This window comes from Epinephelus fuscoguttatus, linkage group LG12, assembly GCF_011397635.1.
Source record: "Epinephelus fuscoguttatus linkage group LG12, E.fuscoguttatus.final_Chr_v1".
Taxonomy (NCBI): Eukaryota; Metazoa; Chordata; class Actinopteri; order Perciformes; family Serranidae; genus Epinephelus; species Epinephelus fuscoguttatus.
In genome coordinates, this window is record NC_064763.1 from 28796183 (window position 1) to 28821206 (window position 25024).

Here is a 25024-nt window from a genome sequence, read left to right on the forward strand (position 1 = left end):
GATTCAGGAACAAATACAGCTGTAAAACACCAATCTTGGCAACTAAGGCAAACACTTCTGATCACAGCTCGCTCATTTAGACACATCTGTGTGTGTGTGTGTGTGTGTGTGTGTGTGTTTGTGTCCCATTATGCAAAAGTGCGTTGTGTAGTTTTTAACAGGCTGTGGTGTGTTCTGCCAAGTACAGGTAGCTGATTTCAAAAACAAAATAAACTCAGGAAGCATTAATAACATCCCTGGCACACATGGGAACATTGAATGTTTCCAACATTGTAAAAGCCTCCATATGAATTACTAATGCATTAGTGGGGGAGACAAACTACAGCAATATCATGTTCAACATGCATCAATAATAATACTAATCATATGTTTAATTTATCAGTGTTGATGACAGACATTATCAGCAGGCAGTCAGTTGAGTTTTAAAAATGAAATGCATCTTTGGGTTCAGGCTAACACTGCATAATATATTAGAATTAGACTAAAAAAAAGTGAAGTTACCGATACATGAATTAGAGTTGACAGTCCAAGTAAATTGTTTTGATAACGCCAATTAATAATAATCCAAACCACACCCATATAAATACGTGTAGGAGTATGAAGTTAATGTGAAAGTTCATTCTTTAGCTTGGAAACATAAGTTTAGCAAAAAAATATTAACTCAAGGCCAACTTACTACCTTTACCAGAGCTTTTAACTGCATTTGATAGTGTTCCTCAATGGATGGAATTTGCTCAGGTTGTCATGGAGATAACTCAGTTGCATAGTTAGGTGAGGTGATGACAACTGAGCAACAACCTTGCCATGACAATTGAGAGAGACAGTTGTGTGATGTGGTTAAAAGCTTGGAGGTGGGCCTTGAGTTAAAGGGGAACTACAACCATTTTCAAAATTCATACATGTTATTCCTGTGGTCTAAGACAAAAAAAAAATCCAAAAACTTAAACGGAAATATGTCATGTCATCAAAAATTAAGTGTCAAAATGCTCCATAGACAATGAATTGGTAAATATGTTTTAGATCAGTGGTTCCCAGCTGGTGGGTTGCAGTCCAAAAGTGGGTCACAGGTCCATTCTGAATGGACTGCAAGTGACTCACAAACATATCAAGTTTGTAAAAAACACACTTTATTTTTAAGTACAGTGAATTTCCAGCACAGAGCTTTTATTGTGAGGTGCTGTTTTCTGCTGTAGAGTGAGAAGTAACGGACAGCTTCTTGAAAGAGACAGCAAACTAGCTTGACAACATGGCTAAATGCAAGTATGATGCTGAATGTATTAAACTGTGTGGGCCTTGAACTAATGATTAAGGAGAAATCTGAACCCCGTGACTGGACCAGTTGGGAACCACTGTTATAGATGACACTGAGAGGCTGTTTATACATGGTATTGACATGCGTTTCATGATTGGAACACAAGGGGACAGCGGAGACACATCACCGCTCACACCTGTGTCTATAATGTGTTCAGATTGTGTCACCGCCTTCATCACATATGCTAGAATGTCAATCAGCCCTGTGCACAGTTATTACATCTCTTGCTAGCTGTTTGTTAGCATGTTCTAGTAACATTTGCAATTGTGTCAATACAAATGAAGACATCACTGTCGGCACGATTCAACAAGTCTCCTTGGACAGAGCAAAACAATCATTTTGTCCAGCTCATCATAACATGGGCAAGTTATAGAGGGTTAGCTACTGTCGCAAAAACAACCACCACGTCCTTCACTGATGATGTAGTCTTTGTCTAGGTCATATTAGGATGCATTAGAGATTACACAACAAAAAAATATGTGGTAAAATGCATCCTAGATCATCTCAACAGGCAGTTTGAGTGATCGGATTACAATTTTATACAAAAATATTTCTGGCTTTGAGAGAAAGTAGCTCATGTTCATGGAAGTAACATATTGGAATTCGTTATTTAGGTGGTGTTTCCCTTTAAGATTTTTTTTTAAATAATTGTATATTTAACTATACAGTATAGGATCAGGAGTAAAAATATGGAAATCTGCACGACATGGAAATTTCATCTGCTGTGTTTTTTGTAACTGTTTGAATAAAACTCTGGTCACTTATCAATGGAAGCGGAAGGAAAGGATTTACACTCCTGGGCTGTGAAAGCTCCTGCGCTAATATTATAGCTCAACAATACACACGCTTTACAAAAACAGCAGCACGACATCCTGCAAGGAAAAAGAAAAACCTTTGACGGCAATGACCTGTAATATTTACCCAGGGTGACTCCTGAATGGCTCACACACAGCTATGGAGGGCCCCGCACACCTCAGGGCAGAGGCCGGTTGTTTTGGTTGCTCCTGATGCAGAACAGATGAGACTTTTTGGAAATTTCTTGGTTGCTATTGAAGACTGGAACACCATGCGTTCAGTAGCTTTGTCGTCAGTCAAAATATTTAAACAACGGTATGAGAAAAGTGTGTTCTTGTGTGCGTGTGGCTGCTTCGCTGGAATTTGTCTACATGGATACAAATCTTTGTGGAGTACACAAAGTTTTGGTGTTCAACAACCGCCGTGAGGTCAGACACTCTGAGAAGAGGGCGTTGTGTCTCTCTGCCATGTAAACACTTTGAAGAGAACATCAGTCTATTAGCAGGGTTTCTGATTAGCTGATGAACAAAAGCAATCAAAGGCTGGCGTGGTCATATATCAATGTCATTTGCTCAGGGCCTGGTAGTGATTGGCATGTTGATTAAGTGTCCTGTTTACAATAAGTCAAAAAGCCCACGTTAAGTCAGCAGATGATTCCAAGTGGCTCTGAAGGGCCGTTAGTCATCCAGAAGATCATGAAAATGATCGTAAAAACTGCTGTAGTCATCATCATGTGGCCACGTCGTTTTTTCCTCACAGGGAGGATATCCAAGCTGATTTGAAAAGCCTCATCAGCTTTTTGAACTGCGTTGTGTCTTTGATGATGGGAGCTCTTGTAAGTCTGCAGTGGCTTATATGAAGTCTGCTCTTTGTGTATTTATATACTGCAGATATGTGTTTAAGTTTGGGATCTAGTGCCATCATGAGGACATTACAGGTATGGAATGGACCAAAAGTGCTTTTTATTCAGTATCTTATGATTGTGTTGGCAGGCAGTAGACTACATGTGTGCTGCATTTATGAAACATTCTCATAAATTGATTTCTGATTTGTTATGTTCAGAGTTAGGGGAGAAAGTGCCTGCATGAGATTTTCCCTAAATTTGCGTGAGTCTTCCCATGATTCAACAGGTGAATGTGCACACTAATGACTGAGTAAGGAATAACATCCCCTGATTCCAGTAACTAGTCCTTCTACAGCCAAACTTAAGCTTCATGCGGTCACTGACTAACTCAAAGATCAAAAACTTTCTCCTTCATTCGTTAACAACCATGACATTTAACAGGAAAAATACTCACCTCCTCTGAGTCACTGCTAACTCTGCATTTTCCATGGCGGCAATGACTGATAACACACAACTGGTTTGTGTGAGTGTGGTTCCCTGCCAACACTGCATGTTCATGGTATCCCTTGTTTAAGTGTTAAAGACAGAGTGTGTAGGATTTAGTGGCATCTAGTGGTGAGGATTGCAACCAGCTGAGACTTCTCTCACGTGCCAAACTTGACCTCCCAGTTAAAGTTCATTCAGTGTTCATTGTTCAGGAGGTTTTTACTGAGAGCTGAATTATCCACAGAGGTCTTCCTCACCAAAACAAACAGACCAGCTGATTAAAACTGGTAAAAACAGTGAATAAAACAGTTTCATGTTACAAATCTGATGCTGTCAGCTCATTGCAGACGGGCCAGCTAATCCAACAGCTGCGAATATGTGCCCACCTTTCTTCTTAAGATCCAGACGTTCAGGAGGTTTTTACCAGGAGCCGAATTATTCTCAGAGACCTCTTCCTTTCCAAAACAAATGGACCTGGTGATTTAAACAGGTAAAAACCCAGAATATAGCAGTTTCACATTAAAAATCTGTGTTTTTCTGCAGGCTGTTTTCTACACTGATGGAAAGTTTTCCTACAATAAATTATGATCCAGTAATTTGTGCATAACCCACGTGTTTTTGAAGGCTGCAATCATGTGACCAATGCACTGATGGGAGTACAGAAGAAGGTGGTCCTGTGAGGAGGCAGGTTGGGGTGGTGGATGTATCACAAAACAGTGGACTCTCCCCCAGGACTTTCCCCAAGAGACTGGTGTTTGGAACCATGTGAACTTTGAGCAATTTCAAATCATTTTAAGGTGCACTGATACCATATTTCTTTTCCTGAACCTATCCACAGTAACTTTATGTTAGTTATGTAATTTTACATTAAGTATGTGGGGCACTAATTTTTAGGGTATTTTACGAACCATTGTATGAGGATATGTTGTTTTCCAACGCTATCCAACTCAGATAGAAGTGCTGCTTACTATGGTGGCTGCCGTGAAAACGCGTATGGCCCTATGTAGAGCCAGTGTTTGTCCCTTCTGTGATACTGTAGAAACATGGTGGACTCCATGGATGAGGACCTGCTGCCTATGTAGATATAAACTGCTCACTCTAAGGAAACAAAAAGACAATTCTTATTTTAAGGTGATCAAACACTAAAGAAAACATTCTTAATGTATTATATTCCATTCTACCAGTAGACATCCTAAATCCTACACACTGAACCTTTGATTTACATAGCGTTAGTCACAAATGGACACCATTTCCTGATGTGATTTTACAGCGAGTGAAAATGTGATGTGCTTATTCTTCTTGGATTCTACTTGAATATGCAATACAGTTCTTCCACATGTACATAAAAGAGAAAGCACACTGAGCACAGTAGGTTAGAAGCAGCCATGAATTATTTGTCCTTGATTTGAAGTTCAGGTGGTGGAGTTTTAGTGATAAAAAGAATTATTTTAAAAAGAAGTCTCTGTGGAAACATCTCGCCTCTGCTGCACATGCTGTGAACACTTGATGAAAAATTCAGCTGTTCTTCTGTCTCTTTTTTCATTTTACCATTCTGTTGGAGGGATGAGTTTCAAGTTAGAACATAAACATGTTTTTCTCTTAACACACTGGACTGCAAGTGTGTGCTCTGTTTTTTAAATCTACAGTGTTTTCATCATATATAAAATGATTTGATTTCACTCTGCAAAAGAGGATAGGTGCCTTTTGTTTAGCCATTTCTATTGTATGGATATTATTATACATTTTGCCAGAGCCTCTCAAGTGTTGTCATCTCCCCTCTCATGTCCAACACACATGGAACTAATGTAATTGTAGCACGTCAAGCAGAAGAGTCAATAAATCCACTCAGTCAAATAAATCAGGATTCACTGCACAATAAAAGTGAATCATTATCATAATTAGGAGAAATTGATGGTAACTGGCCAAACTCGAGTGGGAGTGTGACAGCTGTAGGCTATAATCTGGGTGGACAGCGTTGCACACGCACACATCTGCAGTAGCAGCAGCTGTGGCTAATTATGTTTCATGTGATTATTTTGTTCACATGTCCGCAAGCCGTAAAACATTTTTGTTGTTTCTGAGCAAAGGACAGAGAAGAAGAAACAGCAGGAAAGCACTACACCATGTTCACTGGAACAGGTAGCGACCCAGACTGGCACTAAAAAACACAGACAGCTGGAAAATCCGCTGCATTCGTGCACACTTCCATTAGTAAAACATTCCCATATGGCATTTCACGCCCCTTCCAAAAAATACCATGAGAGTTTCTCTTGGCTCCGCACTTCTTTCAGCGTCCAATCTATTCATTAATAAAACGTTCACTCTTTCCCTCGCTTTCACTTTCCACCTCCTTCCTCACACTCTGATTGACTGCAGAAGCTGTTTGAATCCCCTCAGCCCCTCAGTGTTTGTAGGATCTTATCCAGCACTGTTAACATTGTTCATAGTGGTTCATTCATAGCATGAGAGCAAGAAGTATATGCTTAAAATGGTGCTCAAACATTCACTGTGCTGCATTGCTCCAACACATTGTTCTCTGGCAGGAGTTCCATGATGTTACTGGGTCAAAGGTGTGTTTGTTTGAACTAAAATAATCCCATTAAAACATGCATTTTAACTTTACATTTACAGATAACATTAAAGTCTGGTTATTTGCAATGAGAACAGTAAGTAAGATCACACTGGATCTTTATGAAAATGCTCAGTACACTGATGGAAAAGCCACAAGACAGAAATGACCCAGCACCTATTATTTCCTCATGAGATCACATACCAACACTCGCCCGCAGAGGGCAGTGTTGTAGCAAAGTTTCACCACAGCCTGAGGTTTTGAAGTTAAACCAGGATAAGTAAAAATACCAGATGAGTGATGGAGATGACAAGTCTTAAACATACTGGAGACATGTGCAATCAAAGAGAAGGGGGAAAAAGAACAACTTAAATATTTTATAATACAATATCTATATGAGTCCTGAGTTACCCCTTGTTTCATTGAAGCTTCACTTATGTGTTAAATTATGATCATGGTGTTAACTAATAATATCTAATACAAGCAGTGCAGGGCTTTACTTTGCATACCTACACTACATTGGCTGTCCCACTGTATGTTAATTTCCGACTGACTGTTTGGGTGGGATAGGGCGTGTACATGTTTGTTCCCACACAATAGGTACTCTCCTTTTCACACAACTAATTGTCCTTTATCTCTGAGGATGACGCAGTATAGCTCTTGGCTGTAACAACAAGCATTCATACCACATCTTACAAAGAAAATTTTATATATATATATATATAAATATATATTAAGACAAGCTGTAAGGTACGAATACACACAGGTCATTGTGCCCAAATTACGTATTTGATTCAAGTGAAATTCCAATTACAGCCGCAGGGGGGCATGTTTTCTTGAAATAATGAAGTTTGCATTCAACCTTTGGATGCACAGAAGTCATAGATCTTAGCATTCCTTGGGGCACAGTTCAAAGCACATGTTCAACTCACACTTACCTGAGTTAATGTACAGCCATCAGCAGCCTGCTGAAACCTGCACGCATCACCTGCAGGATGCTCCCAAAGATGGGTGGCCGCGTGGAGGAAAAACTAAGAGCTCTCACTCCGTTCAAAGTTCTGGGTGCAATTCTGAAGTGTGAAGGGGGAAATGCGCTTATTTTGTAAATTAGCTTTAAACTATTTTTAATATAAGCACATTGCCCTCAGTTTGGAGCTAATGAAGTGGGCATACATATAATAGTTTACATTAAAGATAAGTGGAAATTTATTATGACAGTTAATTCTACACTTTCAATTGAAGTGTTTTATGGACATGCAAGTGAGCTGTTGTAAATACATGTTATATGCATTTATTTATAATTATATTTAAAAATATATATTAAAACGTATTTAATGTTACAAGCTGTTTGGCAATGGTGGCAGCCTAAACACTATGTTCTACGGTGCTCGTTTTGGCGTTTGTAACGAGTGATCCATCTTCTCTTGTGTAGACGATCTTCGGACAGGAGCGCGTCTGCTAAATGAATTCCACGGTGTCGTCAGTTCCGTAAAGCGTTGCTCCTGGCTTCATTAAAGGAGAAGACAGAGGATTATTAACGAAGAGACAGAAGATAAACGCAATTAGAGCAAAGCTCTACCCGTCTGTGTCATTAAAATATCCTCAAACAAGAGCGCTGCGTTGTTTCCCAAAGGCGGCTTTTTCCACGGACTGACAAAAGACACATCGGTCTCCTCTAAGCCGCGCATGAACTGGGATGCACTGCCGTTAGCCTGTTATTAGCTTGCTCGCTAGCTTCCTGAACAGCTCTGTTTTTACGACGGGACCAAGCACACCGTAAGTCAAACCTCTTGAAAACGACGATATCACATGGTTGTCTGGGTTTGGGGATTTTACATTTATATCATTGTTTACCAGGCAGCTTGGTACAGTGGTCTCAGTGGGCTGTTTATAGCAGCCTCTTCCTAACAGCTGGATGTGTGAACTAACGTTAGATGCAGGCCTTTTTCTAGAGAGCATCATTTCCAGCCTGAAAAGCTGCTTCAGTGTGGTGCATATCCTTAATAAATACCTATAACTGACTGTTATTTTTTACTGTCTGAATAACCCCCACTGTGCTGGGCAGATTGAACCCACCAGGGAGGCCTGCATCTAGCGTTACCTGCTGGAGAGAGAACAACTGTACACCTGTGCTGGTGCACCTGTCCTGGCTCTCAGGGTATTTGAATTGTGCAATTTCCAAGTCAAACTTCCAGTTTCTCAATACAAAAGCAAACTGTGAGGCATGTTATCTTACCTTAGTGATAATAATAGTAAGAAAGAACATTGTCTCTGTGGTAGCACCATATTTTGGAAGCTGCTAATTCCCAATAATTGACTGTAATTAATAATATTTGAGTTAATGTACGACTCACTCTGTTGCCACATTGATTCAGCCTAGTTTAAGTGACTTCACTGAGAGACAACACATAGTGGATTGAGGGACTTATTGTGCTGTAGCAAGATCAGGGCCTGTTTCAGATGTAGATGTTATGCAACACAGCACTTTGTTGCTCAGTATGAAGACGTTTAGTCTCTGATTTAAAAAGAAAGCTTTACTGAGTTACTGTCTCATGGCATGGCACTAGAAATGAAGTCTGTCTGTCTTAATGGAAACTATTAACATGGAGAGGATGTGAAGCCAGTTTTTTTTTTTTTTTCATCCCAAAGTTCTCACACAGTTGCAGTGAGACGTCTCTTGCCCTTGTGTTAGGCAAGAGAAGCCTCTAATGTTTAAAGTCAACAGATGTGTCATTCCTCAGGAAATGGAGTGGGCATGGCCTACAAAAGCCCACTTAGTAGGCAAGGTCAGAGCAAATGTAAACAAGCACTGAACTGCCTCCCTTCAAACAACATCTGCGATATTGGTGCCAGCGAGTGATCTAACCGCTATAAACCTGCCATGTAGTTACAGTCAGCCACGTTAGCAAATCTCACAAGGGACATCAAGCTTTTTTTTTTTTTTTTGATTAACTAATTCAAAATTGTAGTGAGTTTGCGTACATAATAGCCTATACATTCACTATACACTCATTATTCATTTAATGCTGCATAAATCTTGACAGTTTTCCTGCTTTTTAGTGGTGTTATGAAGTCATTTACAGACATGTGAGATTTCCATCAAATAGTCTCTCAGTCTCTCCAATGAGAGACTGAAAGTGAAGCACTAATCTGTCGTGGATGCTTTTATTTCTCTTATCTGCCAGGCTTCTCACCTCTCTGTTTTGTTTCCCACAAGCAGTGGAGTAAACTGGTGTTAAGCCTTTAAAACTGTTTTCACATGTGTCAGGGCAAATCATGTCTTACAAAGCATGATGATTTAAAGGCACATGGTCTGGAGCAGATCAGGAAACAAATTTTCCAAACCAGTTACCAGTTGTTAATTTATTTACTTACATTTACTTACACTCAGTGGCAGCTGTATGACCTCCATTTGAATTTGTTTGCTTAGATAAAAATCAACATGTATTAGTTACAGTTTTGAGGCATTCACTATTGGCTCAAAGAACAAAAAGCCATGAAAACACCCACAAGTGCACAATGAATCACCAACTGTTTCCATGGCCTCTGTACATCCCTCATTGCATAGAGCTACTGTACATGCTAGTTAACACAGGTGTGACGTTTACCTTTTTAAGTGACGCCCTGCTCTGCAATGTGGAAACCATATTAAGACCTTCCACATCTGTAAGCCTTTAAATTGGCCTTAGCCTTGCACCATCATCTGTGGTCTTGTCTCACACATGCAGGACACAGACCTCATCAGTGTTTGTGGGAGTGAATTCATTAAGCTGTGAATTCATTATTCTCGTCCAAGCCAAAAATAGGAGCTGTATTACTGCTTGTCCGGCACTTTATTTGCAAACATTATTATGCATATGTGATTGCACATCTTGAATGTGTGAGTATGTGTAGCAGCTCAAATCAGATTGACCTGTTAGAATGACTAGACAGTTTTAATATAAACATTTTGCAGTCTCCCCTCTAGTCTAGGATTTTAGGGAGAGGGCGCTGCTAACATACGGCCCTGTAATGAGCTGTAGGGTAGAGTGGCCACTTCAACAAGACAGCTCATTGAACTGGCGGCGCCTGAGCATGGGGCTTTCATAGGTGTGTTGTTTTTATGTTGCCCGGTAGCCTTGCTCTTTGAAAACCACCTCCTCGCTTATTTGTGGCAATTATATTCCCTTCTGCCTAATGATTTGGCTGTTTTGACTACGCTCTCTTGTCTCTCCTCATCAAAGCAGCATGTAGGCCTCACTGTTTTTCCATCCCTGCCTTTATCCACTTTATTTACATACATCAGTTTGTTGTATCCACACTTTCTCTGTCTTCTCTTTTCACACAGACACAGTGCATTATGACAGACAGCATAATGAGTAAAGCTGCCACAATGGAGATTCCTATCAACAGTAATGGTGACACAGGGACACTACCAGAAGATGACAGCCTTGAACAGGTGGGACACAGCTACTGTATCAGTTGATAGTTTACTGGGTGTAACATTTTGGGACCATGCTGTGTAGTTGTTATTTACCTGTTTGAAGCTATTGTAGGAGGAAACAAACATACAAACTGCTGGTGTTTACCCACTTGCTACCTCAAGCTACTTTGTATATTCAAAACCAAACTGCAGCAAACAGAAGAGAGCACAGAGAATACAAAGTTAGTTATTGTCCTATTCGCTTACTTGCTATATTTTATTTATTTATTTTGTAAAAGAGAAGCAGCCTTGCAATGGGCCAACCTCCCAGTGATTAAATTTTTTCTTAAATATCATACATAGTGGATGTCAGAGGTAAGATCTGATGTAGCTGACAGACTAGGAAGTGAGACAGGAGTCCTTAGAAAAAAGCTAACACCTTTTATGGCCTGATCAAATTTTGTTTTGTAAAAATCTGACATAATTGAGAAAAATCGGGGATACATTTTAAAGGGCCAACATTGTCACAAATATATATATCGCTCAACAAAAATGACTATAACACTGCATTTTGACATCAGTGTTATCAGTATGTACTGTTAAAAATAATTATTAAGTTATGTTTCATCCCAAAAACGGACTTAGCGTGTTGATAAGTTATAATTTTAAAGGTTTTTTTGGTGGGGCGTGATTTGTCCCCGCTCTCCAGAATGGGTGATACATGAGTTTATGGTTAGTTTTGTTGGGCTGTTAAATATATATGGGTTAAATGCATTTGTGTATTGTCATTTAGCTGTCAGGTTAAGTGCAGGCAGTGCATTTCTTTTATCAGGTTGTACTTGGTCACATAAGATCACAGTGACTCTCATTTCTTTCATCAGGCACCCACATATGTCTTCCATTATTCCTTAGTTTTTCTGCTATAGAAGTTCTAATAATAATGATTATGAATATGATCTCTTCAATGACACAGCACTATTACTGAAGGTTATAGCAGCACATGAAGTAAATGAAGCTGACATCCTTAAATCTCATGTCATTACGCAGTATTACTGTTGGTTTATCACAGTGTAATGGATAAATGCATGCTTTCAGTTGTTTGAAGTTGACATTGTGGTTTGGGGTATTGTTCTCTGTTATCACAAGATCAGCTAAGTGAGCTGGCTCTTTTCATACCATTCACGCAACCACAGTACTACCCTGCAGTAATATGTACAGTACATTTAAGACTAATCCTATTAGTAAATACAGTTGTCAGTCTTCAACACTGGCGGTCACAAATGTGACCAGTCACTTATTATAATTCTCTCACTTTGCTCTCAGCATGTGAACACAGGCACATGAAGGCAGAGTGATCATTTAGAAGCTGTATTACAGTCTCTTGCTGTGAACTTAAATGTTGTTCTCTACCTGGGTTTAAGTAGTTCGTGTTGCCTGTCATACACAGCTGGAAGTCCTTGTGTTGCTTAGCTTGCTTAGCTACAACTGTGGAAGGAAAGCCTACTGGGAAATCAAATGTTGGAGTCCAGCTGTCTCCTTGGGAACTAGTTCTTCCCTTTAACGGCTCATGTGGCCTCATGTTCAGGGTAGCAAACACATCTTCTCTGTGTTTGGTCAACCTTAACTAGATGTTGAACTGAAATGCTAAACTCGTAGATGTACTTGTTGCTCTCCAGGTGGGGACTATTGATTAATAGAATGGAGAAGCACTTGGAGCCTCATCCGAAAGCAAAAAACTCTGGCGCATGGGCAGAGCACCAACATTTTGTTTCTGTCTGTTTCAGGAGTGTCAGAGTCAGTTAGACTGAACTAACAGGGGAGTTGTGAGTAAGTTAGGTGAAACAGGTTGTTCGTTTCCTGCGTCTCAAGGCACACCTAGCTGGACAAACAGACTGAAGATCCTGGAGGATCCTGTTGTTTGCTCACCAAACTATGTGTGACTGCACTGAAGCAGTAAAAGAAAACCCTGCCTATTCACAAAGCTTACACAGTGAAGCAAGTGTTCATCCATTTGGTGTGGCTTCCCCAGTTTACTGCGTTCATGTATTAGAAGCGTTTAGCTGCCCTGTTTAGTGCTGGATATTAACCAGTTGTCATAGCAACTCTGCAATTAATCTGAAACTGGCTTTGCTTTGTCCTTGGGTGAAAGCCCTCTGAAATCAGATTGATATCTGCTGTGCAGCTTTCAGTTTAAAGTGGCAGCAGTCTGTATCACTCATGCACATAGAGGCGAAGATTGGCAGGTTAAAGAAGCGCAGAAGTCTGGTTTCAGATGTCGTAGCACTGCGCTTTTGTCAGAACAGGAGCGGTGACTGGCAGCTTGACAGTGACAGAGATAGGACTGACTGCCAGCAGCATCCTGGCAAAAGCATCAGATGTATCACAGTTGCTCATGGGTGTTTTCTCAGATAATCAACAGTATGTTAAGATGCTTGTGCTGTTATACACAATTTCTCATAGGTGAATGCGGGTGCTGTGAAATTGGAGATATCCCGGTTGTATTGTTAGAATTGCAGAGTCACTCAGTTATTTTGGAAAACAGCAGTTTGTGGCATTTCAAAGCAGAGCCTCATCATGTTGTTGCATACTGTTTGTGGCACAACATCTGTTCATGACCAGGCAAGACATTTTCATTAGTCTACCAAACGTTACTAGTAAGACATGACAACCAGTTTTTGTATAGTGACTTAATGGTGCTCAAGGAACAGGCACTGTGTCAACAAAGGGTCCAGGGAGGGATCTGTGTCTACGTCAGCTTTCTCCCACATTGAACAGATGCCACAACATGAGGCAGATCTCTAAAAGAAGGGATAAACAGACTGAATGAAAAAGAAAATGTAGTTAAAAAGGATCTGTCCTTTTTAACATGTTCCTGGTTGTTGGTTCGGTGTCTTTGGGGTTAAATTGTCCATCTTTGCAAGAGGTGTAGTTCAAAGCTTTAAGTGTAGAAATTTCATGGTTGCTATGATAGGGCCATATAGCTAAAAGGTTACATTTCACGCCTGACACAACCCTATTGCCTTTCATGGTAATCAGAGTGTGCTGCCAGAAGTTTTGGCACTGAAATTTGGTGTTTGTGTGGATGTTTTTGTGCGTCCCTCTTTGATTTTTTTCCCTCTTGATGTAAATGTCACGTTTAATGTCTGTAAATGTCTTGTAAATGAATATCTTTGTTTTTGCAGTGTTGAATTAAAATCAGTATTTTGTTGTCCAGACAGTGATGGAATAATATCATGGCAAAGCTGCAAAAAATGTACCAAGCAAAGTTTGTTCACCCAGTGGACTAGACGATCCGCACGAAACACAAACTAGCTAAATGATGAGTCCTGACCTGAGCTGCTGTGATATCAGTCATCACTGCTCTCCATCCCACACCCCTGCTGTCTGTGGACATGATAATGATTTTTCTGGGATTTCTTTTACACCATTCTTTCATGATTTCAGTCATGGATTTTTTCTTTTTGTCTCCTTTCTTTTTCTATTTGTTTGTTTTTGTTGTTGTTGTCGTGTTTGTCGATTTCCCCCCCCTCCTCCATCTCTGTGCAGGCTGCAAAACTGCAGTGGAGCTTAGATGAGAAGGTAGGGAGCTCCAGAGGCACCAGGGTGAGCAGGCCATTTGTGCATTTGTGTGTGTTTTATCTTGGTGTGTAGTACTGCACAGTGGTCTGACTTTATGCGGCATTAAATTGCCTCGCATCACTACGTTGGTCTATTTCACAAAATGTCAGATATTTCATTTTTATGGCAAACCACTGTGCAGCTTGAATTGTTCTGCCTGTTAACTCGGCTCCCACTAACTCTAGATGGAAGGAGTCTCTCAGACTTTACATGCACTGAGAGACATCCCTCAAATGGAGTAGTATTAACAAAATAGCTGACAGCTAACCTTTAGATCTTAACATTACAATCTGTTTTAATTTGATTGGTCAAAAACATGTAGTGTGTGTCGAGCTCATGTAGCCTAGATTCTTTGTGTACTTGAGTGATGTGTGAGTGTGATTCCTTAATTTTAGTGGGTGTTGGTTGACAACATGGCATTGTACTAATAATCATGTCATACTACTGCTGTGACGTTGATGTGAATTGGCTGCGCTTGTCCTGTTGTTTCAGCCATAGTGAGAAATGTAGTTGCACTCCGGCAAGAAAGTCAACTGAGAGCTGACCGTGACGGCAAACCGATAAGGCAAAAAGCAGAGCCAGGATACATTTTGATAATTTGCATCATGTTGATGATTTCCCGTTTGACCTCCAGCTGCAAAAATTACGGCAGTTGTATTTTAACTTCCTTTTAGTACAGTAGTATCAAACAGACTCTTTGTGTTTGCTTACAAAAAGGAAATGGCCCCCTCCCTCCCAGACCTTAGAAGTTCCTTATCACAATCTTACTATAGAGTTGAAACCCAAGGTTTAAGGAAATGTCCTATATATTACGCTGTCGTTTCCATTTTCTGATGGACGATATGGGCCTTTGCCGATAGTACAGTGCAGTGTTTGTTGCAAATGAAATAAGAGGCTTGCTTTAAACCTGTTTAATGCCAAGGCTGACATATGGTTTGCCAAAGAGAGAAATCTGTTCATGCAAGATTTCTCTCTTTCCATAAATTCCTCACAAATGTGTTTTTTTTCTGTGCTAGCTGATACTTGAGCAGGAAGGCAAACAAAAGAAAACAGTAAGTTAAATTAAGCAAAACACACAAGATGGATCGTAACACAGTCTCTTTCATGATCCAGAGCTTCACTGAAACCTGTGATTACTTAGGAAGGAGAGAATAGTTTGCTTCAGCATTTCCTGCTGCATAGATCATCGAAGTCGCTGCGTGGGTCAGACTTTAGCTCCATTACAGCTGTGGTATTGTAGTCCTCTCGCTTGCTCCCCTCATGGAGGGAAATTCAGTTCAGGTCATTAATTATGTTGATTGTTGACTGGGCACTTTGGTGGTGTGTTTTCTGTCTTTCACACACTTCATAGTTTTCCCTGCTGGCTTCCAGATAAGTGGTAGTATAGTTAGACTGCCTGAAGATTGTGTTGTACTGACTAACCTTCCTAACATAGTAGTGTTTGTCCCCCTCTAGTGAATAAGCCTTTAACCTACATTGTCTATGCTGTCTGAATTTAACACTCTAGTCATAATCTCCTGTTTACGCACCCCCACCCCCACCCCAACCCCCAAAACCCTCTTCCCTTTTTTTCTTGTTTTTTTTTTTTTTTTTTTAATTTCCCCACTTAAACGTTGCAGGACCTACAGCAGGTGATGGTATCGGGTCCCAATCTCAATGAGACTAGCATTGTATCTGGGGGTTATGGAGGAACAGCAGAGGGTATCATCCCCACCAGCTCCATGAAAGGTAGAGTCTTACTTCCCTCTTTGTCTCTCTGACATCTTTTCAGTCTCTTCTCAGCTATGCTCTCGCTGCCCCGTGTTGACTTATTATGTTGACTCTGTGCTGTGCCTCTGACTCTGCAGTTATTCAGTGGGTTTCATAACAATGAAGTGTTTGATTCCTGGGCCTCCCTTCTATCATCCTTCCCATGAGATCATGCTACAATTAATTGGCGGTCACTTTGCACTGATTCATCCGTGGTTTCCCCAGCCTCCACTGTATCTGAAAATATGCCTTTGCGGTCTGTATTACACATACAGGAAGAGGCAGGGTGGCACAGTGAATGATGAACTATAAAGATTTCAAAAACCTCATGTGGGCATCAGTCTAACAGTAATGTATTTACTGGAATTAGTCCCAAACTTCAGGTATAACTAAAGCTGTATCACCAGACTTAATGGAAATACCATCCCAATTTTTCAAAACAGCTCTTAAGGGCTGTACATATGCCACATCTTTAACCGCCTAGAAGACGCAAAGTCGGGCACTGGGCCTTTTTTCGAGCCAGCTTTCAAGAGTGCGGCAGCAGGTTGCGTCTGAAGTTGCCAAGCAACCCTAACAGGCACCGTATCATAGCCTATTTACCTGAGATCCTGAGTGCAGAGCTGATCTTCTTCCAGACACTGTGGGCATATCGTCCATGGGACAGATGAAAAGCTCTGGCAGCCCTGCACCAAGATGACTTTTCCACATTTACCACAGACTGATATTTATGGAAGAAGGAAAAAAGATATCTGTCAGCTGTGATTGGTTGTTTCCCATCACATGACATATGGTGCGCACAGCTGCATTCCAAAAGCTGACCTCATTACCAAAAATGTAAGCGTTTGTAAATGTCAAGTAATAGTTTAAAGCCATATCATACCAAGAATTCCATGGGTATCCTACATCAAACACCAGTACTCCCATTAATTGATGTAGTGTTTCTTAGTTCATAAGAAACTTAAAAAAAATAGAAAAAATAGCTTCATTCTGAGTAATAAATAGATCCAAAACCCTGTGTCTTGGGGTTCCTTCACTTGTGTGATACTGAAGTTCCACCAATGAACTCAGGTAATTTTTTAGTTCAAGGCATTGACTTCAACCGTGTACAGTAGCTGTAGCTGTATATACAGAGTCAATGGGAAACAACACTCTCTTTATAACTTTGATTTGATGCTAATATTTCTGCATCTTTGTCCCACTCTCTCTCTCAGGCCCTGCTGTGCGGTACAATGCAGAGTTTAACAAAAGGATCCCAGTTACAGGATTAGGTGGCTCCTTAGAACTTATTATTATTATTATTATTAATGACAGAGAGCTTATTTCCAAAATGTGATAGACTCATGATTGGGATGTGTTGTAGGATCTGGAACATCCAGTCTGTAAATACTATTATAATAATTGGTTAACAAGAACTTTGTTTCTGTTAACTGCATGAAAGATAATGTGATAATTAATGGGTGATTCTCATATGATGGCTATCTCATTTTGGAAAGATGCTTTTTATACTGAGTGTGTCTTTTTTTGATTGCTGGGAACCATCTGCTCTGTCCCTTTAATCTTCATCAAATGATCTTTTTTCCAGTGGAGAGAAGGACAGTTTACTTTTTCTGCCTGCTTCTCTTTCTTTTGGACATATCGTGGCTTTTTTCTAATTAAAGGGTCTTTACTTTCCTGTTTCTCCCAGAATAACTCACTAAACTAATCTCTGAACTTCTCTGTAGCAAAACAGAAACAATCCTCATGTCTATCACTGTGTATATTTGTATTAACACCCTGATTACTAATGGAAAAGCAAGGTGTTATTGGAAGAACCTTAGTAAACCTTGTCTCTCATATGTTAATCTGTTCCGTTTATTGTTATTTAAAGAAAGGCTGCTCCAATTTGATTAGTATCACACTCTTTAGTACTGCTGCAATTCAAACTGCCCCCGACTTCGTCATCACTCATTTGTCGGCATTGTCATGCACAAAATGTTGTCTCTTCATCTTTGTACTTGTCTATCTTTGTCCTCCGCCTCCTTTTCACCATTCCCTCCTACATGTTCCTCATCCTCCTCTTTTCCCTTTTGTTGTCTTACTTTCTTGTCTTTCCTGCATCTCCCAGCTCCTCCCCACAATCTTACTCCTACGTTATCTTTCCATTTTTGGCACGTTTGTTCAACTAAAGTAATTACTTCACATTTAAGCCCTAAATATACAACTGTCATTCTAAAACCTGATCCTGAAAAAAGCATACCCACAATTTGGAAAAAAAAAAAACAAATTCCATTCCCACTCCTACCGTTATTTAAACCCACCCTGAACCATTCTTCCATCCATACCTGTCCACCCACCCACCGTCACAGACCTGCGTACAAGGCCAGGCAAAGTAACGTCCCCCAAACAGTTCTTTCTTAGGAATAAGGTGCAGTTGAATGCTGCAGACTTTACAATGATTAATAATGTTGACATTTTAGCTGTGGCCTTAAATTAACTGGCAGTCTGCAGTATTTTCAGCTTTCATTATAGCTCAATACAAATAATTTGGTGTCTACGATATTTATGTTGTTTTCCTTAATCCAATCATTTTCTGCATTTTCCTGCTATCTACTCACACATTAATCCTCACTCACTCCTGTGCATGTTTTACTGTGGTGCAGGGGGCACTGGTGATGGACGTAGGTTGGAAGATAGCAGACAGATTTCAGAAACTATTCTCAATTTTGAATGCAGCATAGTTTTAATGTACTTCAAGTGGTTTAGGATTCTCTATGTGGTCTCTTCCTTGCTGGGCTTCATCTTCTCGTCTATCTGAAAGTCTTTTTTAGCTCATGTTTCTCATTTACCCTGTTCCTGTGTCTCCTCATTTGGTTATCTCTCAGGTTCCAACATGCACCACAGCAGCAGCAGCTCATCAATGTCGGCAGAGGAAGCGACCCGCGGCGTGGCTGTGGAAAAACTAGAAACAATGAAGAAGTGGGGTCTCAACACTTACAAGGTATCTGCGGTTCTGTGGTGTTGAGCTTCATGATGAAGAGCTTCATGGTGATTTTTATTTTTGTGTGTGCCTGAGGATCCTCTGTAAGCAGGAAGCCCTCCCACCATGTCCTTATGTGGTATGATACGACCGCAGAAGGGAATAGCTCGCTAACGTTTGTGTGTCTTCCTTCATTGTTTCAGTGTACAAAGCAAATGATCTCAGAGCGATTTGGTCGGGGTTCCAGGACTGTGGACCTGGAGCTGGAGGCCCAGATTGAGGTGCTGAGAGACACTAAAAGGAAATATGAGAACGTGCTGCGATTGGCCAGAGCGCTGACCAACCACTTCTACAACATGGTGCAGACACAGCATGCGCTGGGTGACACCTTTGCTGACCTCAGTCAGAAATCTCCAGAGCTGCGGGTGAGACCTTGTTCATGGAGCTTTTATGCCTTAGTTCTTAGATATTGATCTACAGCTTGAAAGTTATGTAACATGTTTATGTAGACAACACTGAAGACCATTAATACCATTCATATTCTAATGTGTACCTTAAAGCCTTGTTTGCTTTTACAGGACGAGTTTGGCTACAATGCAGAGACCCAGAAGTTGCTTTGTAAGAACGGAGAGACTCTACTTGGTGCCATTAACTTCTTTGTGTCCAGCATCAACACACTTGTTAACAAGACCATGGAGGACACCCTGATGACGATCAAGATGTACGAAAATGCCAGGTAAGGACATGCAGTACATTTATTATTCTTTGTGTCTAAAAGAGTGGATGCAAACCCCTTTTAAAGGAGGATAAGCAAATGGATACAGGCAAAACTCAAAGGGTAACTTCTGTATTTTTCAATCCAGACTCTATTTTCTCCTGTTTTTGTAGGTAAGTGACTAATGAGAACAACAGTTTTTAAATCGGCCAAGTACTGAGTGAGACTTTTGCAGCTGGCAGCCACAAAAAAGGCTGCAATGTAACCACTCAGACCAAATGCACCGTAAATGTACGTTCTTTCAAAGTGCTTGTTTTTGCCACTGACAGGCTCAGATTATTAGAGTGTGAACACATTATGGGAAGGATCCCTACAGAGACAGATCCTTTTTGTTTAAACAACCCTAAAATTGTGATTGCCAAACCCACCAGATTCTATTTAAATGTGTTTTATCATGATAAAATTACTGTTTATTTAAATTGAGTCTGGTGGGTTTAGTGATAGTGATTTTGGTGCTGTTTCTGGTTAAACAAAAATGATCTTACACTTTGACAAAAAGATCTGTTTCTGTAATGATCTTTTCCGTAATGCAGTCAGACAGTTAGTATAACATTAGCCCCTTTTCCACCGTAGGAACTTTTGTCATTTACCTGGGACTTTGAAAAACCTCTGCGCTTTTCCACCAACATTACCCAGGGAAAAAACTTGCCCTCAACCCCAAACTTTCCCTGAAAAAATGACCTAGAAGGGGGGGTAGGACTTTCCAAGATTCCCTGGAATTCTTGAGGGGCGGGGCTGTTTGCCAAAGAACACTGATCCGCTCTTCCGTGCCAGTGTGGCTGCAAACAAGCTTCACTTCATTTGTGTTTTGATTAAGGGTGGGTACCGAAACACGATGCTAAGCTACACTCGTCACTGTAAGTGACATTAAACCTTACCGAGTACGAAGCCAATACTTTATCAATATATGTGTTCAGTAAGCATGAACATATTCAATATGCTCCGTCCACTGTCTCTCATCCACAGACACTAACATTATGTCTTACACAAGGACAGCACACTAGTTCAGCTGATAGCGAACTGTCACTAATAAGCTCAAATGACAGCTGTCTGTATGTAGACTAACTTAGTTTGACACTTACGTTGAAATACTTTCAAACTTAGCTGCTAGCTGAGACAAACAGCCCCAACTCTCTCTACCAGCGCTATTGTTACCATGTTACCAGCCAACAAGCTGACGGAGTTAAATGTAGGGCACACACCAAATCATCTACGTCATCAGCCTGATCTGAATACATTTTCTAGAACTTTGAGGTGCAGTGGAAACACAAACCACACAGATTACCAGGAATTCTTTTAGCCAGGTAAATAAATTCCTGGAAATAAAAGTTCCTGGAAATGTTGGTGGAAAGGGGGCTAACAATGTGAGCCTGTCAGTGGCAAAAACAAGCACTTTTAGTGGACATACATTGAGCATGCATATCAGTCTGAATCTTTGAAATATACCCTCTAAATACAGCCACCTTTTTCTTAAAGTGCCTCAACCTGTTTTTGATTTTCAGCTTTTTTTCTGTAACAATAAATATGTTTCACTAAATGTGGTGACAATCAAGTTTAGAGTTTGGACAATGGCAGTCTTTGGTATTGTTTTATAATTTGAAGAGTTTAGCACAAATCCTTGCAAAGAAACACAGCACACAAACAAATCACATACAGTAATTTATTATGGGATATGAGAAGGGCTGCCCCTTGAAAGTTGCATATTCAAATCATCAGTTGGAGACCCCATAGTCGACTGAGTTTGCTAGTGAGTGTGCTGTGCAGTGTACTTCTGGGGATGTTTCGGTCCCTAGATATTGCTACTAAGTGAGCGCTTTTCACTTTCACACTATTCTTTGGTGCAGACGGCTACAGACGTGATGCAGCAGCACACAGTCTTTTCACCGTAAGGCTCTGAGATAGCATTATCTTCTCTCTTCTGATTGAAGAGGTAAATTTACAGCTCACAGCAACTTAATACAGATATAGTCTCTGGCTTTTGTTTGATATCTAGTGTCAGCAAAAAGTTGTAGCACGCTTTTGATCTGTCTTTGGCACAGTTAGCTTGTTTCTACATTACATTCAAGCTTTAAAACTTTATATGGGGGGAAATGAAGAATCTTTGAATATTTGTATGTAACAGATAAATCTGTCGGGTACAGCCCTAAATATGAGCCACACTGTTTTGCCTGTTGTGCTCATGTAGGATCCAGTCTCCTACAGCAAAGAGCAAAGTTTTTAGGGCCTTTTAAAGCTCTGTATTCTCTCTACTCCTTTTGTAAACAGACTGGAGTATGATGCCTACCGGTCAGACCTGGAGGAACTCAGTCTGGGTCCGAGGGATGCTGTAGCTATGGCCCGCATTGAAGCTGCTCAGCAACAGTACCAAACCCAGAAGGACAAGTATGAACGCCTCCGCTCAGACGTCATCATTAAACTCAAGTTCCTGGAGGAGAACAAGGTTAGGCGTGCATCATCAGCAGCCTTCAAAATGAAAAAAGTCATCCGGGTTTGACTCATTGTGTCTTTGTGATAATACAGACACAAACCAATTTCCTAAGCTCCTTTGTTTCTCTCTTTCAGGTGAAGGTGATGCACAAGCAGCTCCTCCTCTTCCACAATGCCATCTCGGCGTACTTTGCTGGCAACCAGCAGCAGCTGGAGCAGACGCTGAAGCAGTTCAACATAAAGTTGAGGCCTCCTGGGGCCGACAAGCCCTCCTGGTTAGAGGAGCAGTGAAAGGGTCTGCTGGACCTCCTGCAGCCTCCTTATCGACCACCTCCACCTGTTACCTGTTGAAACCCCCAACTTACAGAGGACCACATCAGAGGGAAACACATACAAATAATTGGGTGGATGAAGATATAAGATGAGCGTGTGGCTGGATGATTGGACAGATGATGGAGGATTGGACAGATGAATTGCAGGGTATTATTAATGAGTGGGCTAAATGCCGCAAGAAACCAAGTGGCCAGTTTCATGAACAGTCAGGGGGCGTTTAGTGCCTCTTCCTAACTTCCCGTTTTTCACTCTGACCTTCTCTTTGTGCTTTGGTCCCAGAGGAGCTGTTCATCTCTCCCTTCCCTCTCTCCTAATTGACTGTACCCCCTACTATCTCAACACTATTTTGCTGTGTGAGCTCGTGTTCGTCATGTTCATGGCCATTATTGTACTCCTCAAGTGCTCCCAGTGCTCTGAGTTAAACTTCAACCCCGCACCATCTCAGTAACAGAGACAGATGACAAAAGGAAACATAATACAGCTATTAAAACACACTCAGATGTAACCAGACACTACATCAAAACTCTTCCAGACCTTATCACCCTCCTCGTGTGCCTCCTTATATATGAGCTAACGTGCTAAATGAACACGTGGCCTGCAGGAAGAAAGATAAGCTCAGTAAAAGAATTCAAACTAGAAGGGGATTTGTATGGCACACTGGAAAGGAATGTCCAGACATTTCAAATCAATGTACAATTCAAATTAAGTACTGTTTCACTTTTGAAATAAATATTATATGATTGTTTGTAGCTTATCAAAAAAACACTGCTGTTTAGTTTTGGCTTAATTTTACTGTCATCTTTTTATTTTGTAATTATTTTAGTTCTAGTTGTACGTCATATGCTTCAGAGTGAAGGACAGTATACTGTTTGGGCAGTCTGTGCTGGTGTTTTAGACTGCAGGTGCTGCAGTGCTCAGTCTGTACGCTACAGATTACAATTGTAACCTTAAAGTTCAACTCTTATATGCAACGGACGTTTAAGGAACACTGCCACAGCTTCCCAAAGTTATACTGGTTGGGGTCTTTACTAATTGTGTTTTATTTACCCAAAGAGAATTGAGAGAGATGTTTACTGAAGCCTTGTTATGTTTTCATTGGCTGTTGAAGCAGCATTGATCGGTTCAGTTTCACTGTCGACTGAGGTTTGAAGTACAGTTGGACTCTGTAAGAACATGGGTATGTCAGTCAGTTAAGATCCAACAAACTTGAATGGATTCACTCCATTATTTAACTGTTTAACGGACTGTATTTAAAATCATTACGTTTTGTTTGTTTTCACATTGAAATGTGTTTTGTCTTAAATTTGTCTTTTGAAAGTTAACATGGACATGTCGTTGACATCTAGTGTCATATCTTTCAGTCTCTGTAAAGCAGGATATATTTGTCTATGGTTACCTTTCTTCACACTGAAGATTATTGTAGCTGTCTAATATTACTAATCTTAATATTTCGACATCAGATCTTGTAAATTAGTAGTTGGGGGAGTGGGATAACACTAATGACTCATCACTTGTTTCATCTCCTTTACCGGAAACGGTGTCTTAGCATAACGGTAGTAAACAATCATCAGTTGTTGACAATTAATGAAGAGAAGGTAATACCACGGAATATCGGCATGGTACTACATATGTAATGTTGAATTTTTATGCATCACTGTATTTATTATGTTCACTGTATGTGTTGAGCATATTTGTACGCTGAAACTTCTGCTTTGTGCAAATTACTCAGTTTGACTATAGCGTATTTCGCAGATGATACACTAACAGGAAATTGATATCCTCCAAAAACTGTCTCTAAACTAACTGACAGAAAGTGGTTCAGTTTCTCAGTGTCACATGAAGATAATCCGGTGTGATGAATGTTCTACCATGCTGAACTGAACTCACAGTTACTGGGTTCGTCCTCCAGCTTCTTGTCTCCTCTGTATTTGCATGGCAGGCAGCGATCCAAAGTATACGTGCAGATATGTGTGAACGCACTGATGCTCTACTCTTGGCCTTCTGCACGCCAGCGCGCATGGACTGGCATAACGCCATGCTCACAGTTGTTGATTTGAATTTTGAAACTGGCTGAAGCAGAATCTGAAAGTTGGGTTTCCTTTTATGCTGCACTCTGAAGGACAATTATGAAAGAAAGTGATTTTTTTTTTTTTTTTAAATGAAAAACAAATCAAAAAAAAAATCAAAAATTGATTCTATGGTTTGTTTGGCTTGTGTGTTCTGAACTCGTATGTGTCAGTGTCAAATGAGTGTATTTTATTCTGGCTGCAAGAGTCGCTCAGTAAGACCTCGGCCTCACTTTAAAATTGCAGTTTCATTGGTCAGCTCCTGGTCTGATAGACCGTCACACAGCAATATTAACAAAATGTGACTCCTCTTTTCCAAACCTGCCCCTGGAAAATCCTAACCCCAACACCAAAATGAATGGCAATAGGATGTTTTTGTTCCGTAGTTGTGAAATCTCCAGTAAACTGAGAAAAAAAAGAAAACGTGACAAACATTTAAAGTCACTCTTACTAGCAGTCTTTAGATTGTCGCCGAGAGAGAACCAAGATTTATAAAATGAGATATTTTATTTGTGTACAATCAATATTTTCTAGGCTGAGCTGGTGTATTGTACTGTATGAATGATTGCACATAATGGTATTTAAGATGATAAATGAAGTCATGTCATGGATTGATGTGATACTCCTGCCTTCATTCCTCACTCAGACCTGAAATGTCCCACCCCACCCTGAGGGAACAAAATTAAAAGTAC

The 25024-nt window shown here is 40.4% G+C and overlaps 1 protein-coding gene across 6 annotated transcripts; it reads left to right on the forward strand.

The window, feature by feature from the left end:
- The first annotated feature begins 7465 nt into the window (after positions 1-7465).
- On the forward strand, positions 7466-24422 carry arfip2b (ADP-ribosylation factor interacting protein 2b). Of its 6 annotated transcripts, none has more exons than XM_049592168.1 (10): positions 7466-7782; positions 10334-10444; positions 13955-13987; positions 15646-15754; positions 16987-17043; positions 18637-18752; positions 18935-19156; positions 19310-19467; positions 21772-21946; positions 22069-24422. In XM_049592168.1, exons 2-10 carry the CDS (start codon positions 10346-10348, stop codon positions 22222-22224), a joined length of 1125 nt encoding a protein of 374 aa, XP_049448125.1. In that variant the 5' UTR covers positions 7466-7782; positions 10334-10345; the 3' UTR covers positions 22225-24422. The 6 variants fall into 6 exon arrangements, with proteins under 6 accessions (XP_049448125.1, XP_049448127.1, XP_049448124.1 ...); XM_049592167.1 differs by having other exon boundaries at positions 7467-7782; positions 13955-14011; XM_049592170.1 differs by lacking the exon at positions 13955-13987.
- The last annotated feature ends 602 nt before the right edge of the window (positions 24423-25024 follow it).